General features: G+C 40.1%; 1 protein-coding gene across 4 annotated transcripts in view; it reads left to right on the top strand.

Moving 5' to 3' along the window:
• The window catches only part of LOC109951175 (disks large-associated protein 1-like), a 169,065-nt gene that overhangs the window by 135,796 nt on the left and 23,241 nt on the right, over positions 1-10,028 (top strand). For all 4 annotated transcript variants that reach the window (XM_020585495.1, XM_020585494.1, XM_020585496.1 and 1 more), the window contains exon 7: positions 2,932-3,056. In XM_020585495.1, coding sequence (XP_020441151.1) covers positions 2,932-3,056 — 125 coding nt within the window. The remainder of the gene's footprint in view (positions 1-2,931; positions 3,057-10,028) is intronic.

Below are 10,028 nucleotides of genomic sequence, written 5' to 3'. Positions count from 1 at the left end.
GTCTATAGGCTGACTCGTCGTCATCTCGGATGAGACCAATGACCATTGTGTCATCAGCAAACTTTAGGAGCTTGACAGAGGGGTCCTTCGAGATGCAGTTATTGGTGTAGAATGAAAACAGCAGAGGGAAGAGCACACATCCCTGGGGGGGGGGCGCCTGTGCTGATTGTCCTGGTGCCCCCAGGGATGTGTGCTCTCTCCTCTGCTAATGGTTAGATTAAAGTGCAGTAATTTTAACCGGGCATAAAAATGTTAATTGGGTTTATAAATATATACACTAAAACTGTACAGTAATATAATTGTGAGTTTTTGCTTTTTTCTCATAGTGAACAATGGAGACAGAATCAGAATAATCTTTACTGGCCAGGTGTGTTGAACATATGAGGAATTTGATTCTGGTATGGTGGCTTTCACTGTGCATGTACAATGTTCTTCCATAAGGCAACAAGGAAACAAGAAAAGGGAACATGCATTTAGGAAAAAAATAGAGAAAAGGAATAATAAAAGTATTTTTAAAATATGTGTATATACACACATTTTAGTTTCTAGATAGATTTATGCAAATGTGTATTTACAGGTATTGTAAGGGGGTTATTGTTCTGCTGTACAGTCATCCGTTAAGTGTTCATCAGTGTGACGGAGGAAAGTAGAGGATATGATCACATGGTGTGAGGGCAACAACCTCACTGAACATCAGTAAGACCAGAGAGATGGTCATAGAAATTAGGTGGGCTGAGTTGTTGCCTCTTATGACTGGGGACTCTGAGGTTGTAAGAGTGGAGAGCTAGGAAAGCTACAGGTTTCTGGGAGTGCACATCAGCAAGGATTTAAAGTGCAGTTGGCAAAGAATGCTAATCAGAGAATATACTTCATGCAGAGACTGAGGAGGTTTGGTTTGCAATCTCAAGTTCTCAGCCACTTTTATAGATGTATCATTGATTTTGATGGCTTAGAAAATCGTAGGGGCAGAATATTTGATATCAAGTGAGTGAAGCCTTTCCCAATTACGTTCATTGGCCTGTATGTGGACTGAATTCATGTTCAAGTTTACTAGTTGCAAACTGAATGATTCAGTTCAAACATTCACCAAAACGTCAGCGTGTCCATACACAACACTGTTCAAAGGAAACCTATAGACAAGTGCTTGCATTTGATAGAATGACTAAACAAAAAAGCAACTCCACCCTGCTTTCTTATATGCTCTGGTTTCACTCATAAACGAGTAAGAACTTCTGCACTGATACCCTGGGCTGACCACATTTTGTTTAAAAATATAACACCAAGATTGTGTGTTGCAATTACACAAAAAGACCTGGAATGTAATAAGTCTAAGTTTAGTGTGTTAAAAGCATTCTCTGCCAATTTAACACTTTTAAGTGACAGGTTTGAAGAGAGACTATTGCTGCTGGTGCTTTTGGCAGTCATGTAGAACTATGTGATCAATTTTGGCATGATGATTTTTAAGTTGAGGATTGTCCTTCTTTGATGTGACAGGCCACAACATCTGGATACCAGTATGTCTTACTGTTGGCTGTTGTTGGTGACACCACTAATACTTTCACATCCACACTTATCAGCATCCATTTCAACTTCTGCCTCACTGAATTTTTTCAAGTTCAAAACTCTTTTCTGGTTGCAGAGTCTGGGGTGGCTATGGTGCCAGCTGGAGACAGATAGTTGAGATGAATCCACAAATGTCACCCTCTGTTGGAGTACAGTGAATATGAAGAACAGCATCTGAAAGACAGACAGTATAGCAATGCAAATCCATTTTCCTCTAATGAGAGACTGAGTGGTTGTCCAATGTGAGATGTCATTGTCCACAATTACTTTTGAAGGTTGATCACAAGGTTGATGATATTTTTTGTTTAATCAAAATAATATTTGTGCTTAACATTTTTTATTGAGGTAATTTAATGATCACAAACTCATTTGGTTGAGAACACTCTTCTGAGAGGTGCAAGAGGCCACTGCAAATGTGACAAAAATAAACAAAAATGATCAACTATAGAAAGGTTACAAATTATTTCAGTTTACAAACTTTACCATCTTTACATTAAAGGTAGGGTTGGTGACCTGGAAAAAAACAGTTCAATTTTGAAAGTAGACAATGGAAGAAACCCCAGCCTTTCATTCTGACTTCTCTCCAAAGCAACAAAAAATGTTCATATGATTTCATACTTTGTTTTGTTGTGTTGTGTTTGTACAAATGGCCAGTACTGCAAAATATTATAGAATGTTTTCAACAACCCTCGTCTACAGTATTTGTGCATTTACTGAATGTTGAAGGCTTAAATGTTTTAAATGGTGATGCTTGTTTGTGCCACATTTAATTGGGCTGTGTGTATGTCATCCATGTGTTTCCATATCTATGTGATTTTGATGTTTCATAATTTTTATCTCTTTTTAAATGCGAACCTGTAATCTGGAATAATATAAGTAGATTAAATAATAGGGAAATTAACCTTCTGGTTGGTCTTCTGTCACTCAGAGATGTAATAGAGTGCACAGCAGTTTGGGTAGGAAGTAGAATACATCAGTGGACAATGTAAAGAAGGTAGTGAAATAAATATAGGTATTTTTCTTTTTTAATTCAAACAGCGGAAACCGTGTTTAGTTCATTAGAGCAAAGAAAGAAAGAAAGATCCTAGTGTGGCTGGAATCAGATCCAGTTATTCTTTATAAAGGGTTCAACTAAGTGAATGTCACTGCAGTTTATATGCTCTCGATAAAATCTTGAAATATCTTTATCTTATGTATCAATACAGAATTAAACAAGATCTTGTTGGTTTTTGGGAGAGGTTTGTGCTGGAGCTGTTTTTTCAACAGCTGGATGCAACTACAAATTATAAAGAATGGAACTGTAACATGTCTTGTATCCTTATTTCCTTCCTCTTTCTAATCCACCCACCCCCTTCTCATTCTTTGTAGTTTCATCTTGCATCACCACCTATAAGAAAACCCCTCCACCAGTGCCGCCCCGAAACTCCACCTGCTCCACAGCCTCCAAGCCCTACATCTCCATCACAGCCCAGAGCAGCACAGAGTCTGCACAGGTACTGCACAAAAACTATTATGTTAATCTGCCCCTCATGTAGTGAAAGAACATTAGAACATCTATCTGTGAAATAATGTACATTATAGATAAGGGTGAAACTACCCTGGCAGCTTATCCACACAGTTTCCCTCTGAGTGTGGTGGGTTTCCCTCTGTAGTTCTGGATGTTCAGACACTTCAAAAGGGGAGGTATAGACACCTGCACCAAACTACTAGTTCACTTCCAAGAGAATCTCTCAACAAACACAAGCAAACTATCCAGAACACAAGGCTCTGTCTGAACACTAGGAATGCATACCTAACATGTCTTGTGATCTAAGATTACAGTTGGAAGACGAGCACCATGAACCATCTGTGTAGGAGACAGTCCTGTGAGAGATTAAAAAGTCCCCCTCCTGTCACTCGAGGTGTCATCTGAGTAATTTATGGCTTTGATTGATGTGGCCCTGATAAGTCATGCTTCTGACCACTGGGATTGGCTTTCTTTAAAAATATCTCCTGTCAAAATTATACAAACTCAAAATATGAACATGCTGCAAAAAACCTGAAAATATAAATTAAAATTGTGCTTTTAAGTAAAAGTTAAAATAATAACAAATCAAAACATTCCATTTTCTTTGCTCTTATGCTATTTTGTCAGAGCTGGATGCTTGGCATCTTTTCTTGGCAACAAGTTCGTTTATGTTTGGGGTAAGGTTCTGTGTTATGGAGGTTCTCAGGATGGACTGCAAGTGCTGATCAGTGAGACGACTCCTGTGTGATGTTCTGTTAATCTTCATCACAGAGAACAGCTTCTCACACAGATATGTGCTACCAAATGTACACAAGGTTCGAGCCGCATGTAGACGGAGCTGGGGCATTGCTTCAGGAATGAAGCGAGTGAACTGTGCAGGCCCCACATTGTCGAATTTGCCTTTAGTGTCCAATTTCACTGCAGCTCTATCAGCTCCATCTGAATCTGTACAGGTGTAATTACAGCCACATTAGCTCCACAAATAATTCACACGGGTTTACCGACAATGTCAGTAAACATATACTCAGCCTCCCACCGGTTTTGAAAAGCTTTGTTTCAGAATCAACTTTTCTCTTGGCCATTGTTAGGGGCTAGCTTTGACTTGAAATTAGGGTTGTATACATAAACAGACGCTTGATTGATCTGATGTAATTGACGAGGGAATGATCGCAGGTAGCCTATCATTCGGTAAGGCAGCTGTTGCGCTGCATTATGGGATTTGTAGTGTGTGTGTTGTCAGCTCTTCATACCACCAGGCCATTAAAAAGAGATATATAAAATGATCTCGCGGGCCGGATGTAATTGTACGCCAGGCCGGATGTGGCCCGGAGGCCTTGAGTTTGACACACGTGGCCTAATATAATCGTTTGAGGATCATATGAAAATGATGGCTAATTTGTTCCCATGAGAAACCCCTGTTTTATTGATGCCAGATGTAAATTTATGACTTGTAGGTGTGTGGCTGTATATTAATAAAGCCATAAAATCCAGAAAACAGTGTCGGTGGGTGGGAGTGGGGGGTCGGAAGCATGACTCATCAGTCAAGTCATTCAGATAACACCACAAGTGACAGGAGGGGGACTTTATGTCTCTGTCCTGGATGCATCTCCCAGAAATAGTCCAGATGCAGTTTTGCATTGTATGTACACTTTGAGGGCAGAGACACACCAAGCCTACACTTGGCCTTCTTTGGGCCATTGGTAAGCGTCTGTCGGGACTTGTCTTCCTGTCGTGCCCCACACCATTGGCACTAGTTTTCAGCTCATTCGACATGTTGAACCTGTGTTGGTTGGTTGAGCCTCATCGGTGACAGAGAGCCCACTCTGATTTCCTGTTGAGCTCAGCAAATCAATGCAGTGTCCAGTGACACTGAGAATCCAGTAGAGTGTACCACACAGCCATGTTTTTGTTTTTATTGATGACATCAGCAAATAGTCGACTCAACTTTTGACTCTACAAATTTTAGGTTATGCAACCCCTAGTCCTACCAGACAGATAATTTGAAAACAAGCCTACTGGTAGGTCAGACAGTCAATGTTAAGTAACCAAACCTTAATAGGGCACGATCCACAGTATCATAGGTTCTTTTGTTTACCCTGTTAGCATGAGCATTCACTGCTATTCCTTGTTAAATTTGAGCCACAGTTAATGTACCATAATGACACACCTTGCATTTTCATTAGTATTGGATGTTAAACGTTTTTTGTTTATCAATGCAGGCACACTGGTGGTAGAATTGGTGCTAAGGTAGAGTAGGCTAAATTAGCAGCATGGCTAATGGAAACTCTCGGGTTGGAAACATGAATGAAGCCACAAATGTCGACTCATCACAAGGTGGCCATATTGTACATGCCTACAGCCCTCTCAGTGTCCCTTTTAGTCGCAATGATACAATGGTCACTTTTTAATTCACAAACCCACCGATTGCTTGGCATTTATGCGGGTCACTAGTTAGAATTTAGTTCATTAATGAGGATTTTCTTACGAATTTAAAGTTTGGATGTGTGAGACTATCAACAATTTGAGTGAATTTTAGAGGAGCACATAAATCCTTGAAAGCATTAAATAATCATCATTTTTGCCGTTGACCAGTCCCAATTTAGGTTGCCTAACAAAACAAACGTCTTGTAATCAATGTGAGATAATTATTGAGCCTAGGAGATCAAAGATTCACTCACTGGCAGCCTTTAATATCCTTCAACTATAATGTTAAGGCCAGAAATTAGTTCAAGTTTTAAATCCAAGTTCAAATTGTTTTGCTTATAGATTTGAAGACTAAAATACTTGTCTTAAATTTACATATATGGTAACACACCCACCCCTTTTAGGTCAGTCTGTGCAAAAATATTTTAGCCAGGTATAATGATATCAGTGTCCAGAATTTACTTCATGAGCCATGTTTCAGATAAAGTAGTAACAACAGCATAATTACACTGTGCCAGATGTGATCCCTCACATCCTCTGTTCAGCTGACTGTGTGTGAGAAAAAGAAGCAAAAGAACATGACCTCTTTAATCTGACAGCCACTGTTTTAGCAGATACAGTCAGTAAGTGCTCCTTCGTGGCTGGCTGCTGTTGGATGGTTGGCCTTCAAAAAAAGGCTTCTTAGAACATTCACTAGGTGGCTAATGTCCAGACTGACTATCAAAACAAAGGGTGTAAAAACTAGAATAATAACAGAAGGGCTGTAGGCAGCAGAGTGTAATTTAGGGAGCTAAACTAAGTGCCCCAGAAACATACTGTGCTGTGCAGTATAGAGGCCTAATGTAGTCCACCATCGCACCTGTTTTTTTTTTTTTGTTGTTGTTGTTGTTTTTGGCATTACATTATTCACACATCAGTAAACCAAAAAGCCTTTCAAATTCAAAATGCAGGCCTTACCCGCAGACAGGCACACCTAGCATCCAAACTAAATCCAGCTGGAAACACAATGAGCCCCATCTTCCTAATTTTTTTCTTAAGTTTGTTCTTAAGAAAAGTCCTAAGAAAAGTCTATGTCTGATTCATGAACTGCAGAATTGTTCACACCTCTGCTCTTATAATGATGAATCCCATTGTGTTTGTACTGTACATTGGAAGTGGATGTCAGTCATTCTTATTTAGCAAAGGTAAACACCTTGCCAATTCCCATAAAAGGGCATGAGACTGGATGGCTGTGTACACATAAGAATCTTACACAGAACTTGAAAAGAAAAGCTGAGGAAGTCAGAAATGCTAAAACAAAAATCTAAAGAGAGTGCAGCGTTGGACTCCAAACTGAAGAAAAACTGGTTCTAAAGTGGAGAACAGCAAATGAGCTGTCATACAGTATTTAGTTAGGTCAGTAGTGGATATAAAATAAAACAAAAAAGATGCACAGGATGCTCTTACTCATTCAGTGAATGCTGTATAAAGAGGACACACAACTGGTGAATTAAAAAGATGGTTTAATCTCAAATCTGAGGCAACCAAACAAACCTGGGAGAAGAGATGCTGATCAGTGGTGGAGGACAGGCTTGCCCAGTGTAATCTCAACAGGACCACCACGTTGGGGCCATACACGGCTCTCTTTCGGGTGTCCTGCCAGCTAAGCGTACCTTCATGCGTGCACACAGACTGAAGTAGCAGCTTGGATTTGGAGTAATGATTCAGAGACCCTTGGAAGATAAAGAAGTAACATTAGAAACAAGGGGAAGCATTGTTGTGAGTTTAACAACTGTAATTTGAAGAAATGGAGGATCATAGTTATACTTTAACACAGGAAAAAGGAAGACAGCTCGAATCAACAAAGAAGCAAAGACATGAAGAAATGGGATAAGCGACGGCACACGACGAGGATAAACAGTGGTGTGGCTTTTCCCAGATGGAAACCTTGAAGAAGGACAAATGTTTCCAGAATGATGCCAAAGTTGCCTGTTTTCTCCTGGACAGATGATTTAGTCTAACAAGTAAAATTGCCCTAAGTGCAGGTTTTAGTGTGTTAGCTTCAACTAGAACATGGCTAGTGCTGGATAACCCACTGTGGTCATGTGAGCTGCCATTAGCTTTTGATTGGTCAAGTCAGCCACAAATGCTTTTTCAAGTGCGCAATTTGTCCTACATTTACGGCAATCGCTGTGAGGGCTGTTTAACTCCTCCTGAAATCTATTTCCACTGTTTTGAGCTTGTTCAGCTCCAGGTTGTTGTGAGTGTAGCACAGACTCAGCTGTTCAAACTGCCACCTGTAGTCCGACTTGTCACCATCTCATATAAGACTGATGACCGTTGTGTCATCTGCAAACTTCAGAAGCTTTACAGAGGGGTCCACTGAGGTGCAGTCATTCGTGTAGAGGAAGAACAGCAGAGGGGAGAGCACACATACAGTACCTGGAGGTGGCTTTCCTGATAGTCTGGGTGCTGGATGTGGTTTTCCCCAGCCTCACCTGCTGCTTCCTGTCTGACAGAAAGCTGGTGACCCACTGACAGGTGGGGGCAGGCACAGTGAGCTGAGTCAGTTTGGAGTGGAGGATGTCTGGGATGATGGTGTTGAATGCTGAGCTGATGTCCACAAAGAGGACCTGTACATAGGTCCCAGGGAAGTCAAGATGTTGCAGGGTGTAGTGCAGTGTCATGTTGACTGCATCATGCACTGACCAGTAAGGAAACTGCAGGGGGTCTACGATGTCCTTCAGGTGGACCAACACTAGTCTCTCAAAGGGCTTCATAACTACTTCAGTATTTCTATTGTATCTCTTGTATTGTATCTCTGTCCGAGATGGAGTCGCTGAGCCAAGACTCTGTGAAGCATAGAGTAGTCAGTTATTCCGGTTGACGAGGAGGAGTTCATCTATTTTGTTTCCTTGAGAGCAAAGATTCGCTAGATGGATAGACAGGAGTGGTGTCCGGGTCCCTCTCTGTTGTAACTTGACCAGGGTACCTCCATATTTTCCACATTGGTGTTTTTTGCAGCTCCTGTAGAGAGCTGCTTCTGCTCTGACTAAAATGTCCACACAGTTTTTTGCTTTAGCAAAAATGGGAGAAAAGGTGTTCGGACTGAGTTGTCTGATGTACAGTAACTTGTACAGTACAGCAGTGACGTGCGGTGAGGTTGACAGCTGGTGAGGCACTAACTCTTTTACAGTCAGATTTACAAATACAAATTGTCTGTTAACAAACAATGCGTTATGTTTTATATCTCATATCAGCATTCTTCATACAAACGTGACCCATATTTAATTTGAGGTTAAAATTTATTCCATTTGAGCTTATTTCTAACTAGAAATAATAAAAGTTTATGGCCTTACCTTTACCTCAGCTGGTATGTATTACAAACCCTTTTACCGTTCGAATCCAATATTAAAACAAATATTTTCAATAAAGAAGATCCTTCTGGACAGAAATGTCCAGACTGTCAAAAATGTTTTGATTGAAAGTCCAGATTCGCGAATTTTCTCAGCTTGGAAATGTAATCTTCCATTTTGACAAAGCGGATTGTAAAGGAAATATAAAAAAGCACGAAGAAGATTGTAGGTAGCGCAAGAATCTGTGGGCTCATTAGTGCCCTCTGCCTTGAGGCAGGCGTACTGTTTGCCTCACCGAGTAGCTTTTTTACTGGGTTTTATGGTTAATCTGCGAGCCTAGACACGTTACAGAACTACATTTTATACATTATCCAGATTATGGCAAGGCAGAGCATATAATCAGAGTGTTTGAAAGGAAATTCTGCTATTCTTTATTGAAAAAAATTCCTTCAACATCGGATTCGAATGGCAAAAGGGCCTACAACACACCAGCCGACAAATATTAACATTTATTATATTTTATGGTTAACTTTTTTTTCTTTTCAAGATTGACAGGGGAGGCTCTGCCTCACCTGCCTCCCCTGACCGCACGTCACTGCAGTACAGTAACATAGAAGTGTAGATACCTAGTACAGTGGAACCTTGGATTGCGAGTATAAATAATCAAAGCGAATTTCCCCTTAATAAATAATGGAAACTGAGATGATTCATTCCACACCCACTTATCCATATAAAAATGATTACACTAATACAAAATACAGTATAAAGTATAAATAAAACAAATTAACCTGCACATTACCTTTGAAAAGAATCGTGGCTGGCGTGAGGGGCCATTGTTACAGTACAGATATTGACTATACAAGTGAAGCGCAAGAACCATCGGCTCAGTTGTGACGTACGTCACGTGACAGACACAGTGTACGTACTACTCGTATTGCGAGGCCACGTTTTTGATTTGATTTGATTTATTCTTTCAAACATGTAAAGACAGTCAATATGTCAACACACATAATTTCACACATATCCACAAATGCATTATCAATTTGCTTATACCTAGTACATGCTTGAACGGAGTAGGAAGAAGTTAGACTTATCTAGTCCTACCCCATAACATCATCTTACCATCATTGGTTTGCAAGCAGTATTACTACATAAATAATTTTGTTCTACACCACACAAGTAATATACTAAAAAATTAT

Source organism: Monopterus albus, unplaced genomic scaffold (genome assembly GCF_001952655.1).
Source record: "Monopterus albus unplaced genomic scaffold, M_albus_1.0 scaffold367.1, whole genome shotgun sequence".
In the NCBI taxonomy this organism is placed as follows: Eukaryota; Metazoa; Chordata; class Actinopteri; order Synbranchiformes; family Synbranchidae; genus Monopterus; species Monopterus albus.
This window is presented reverse-complemented; position numbering and strand designations above follow the sequence as displayed.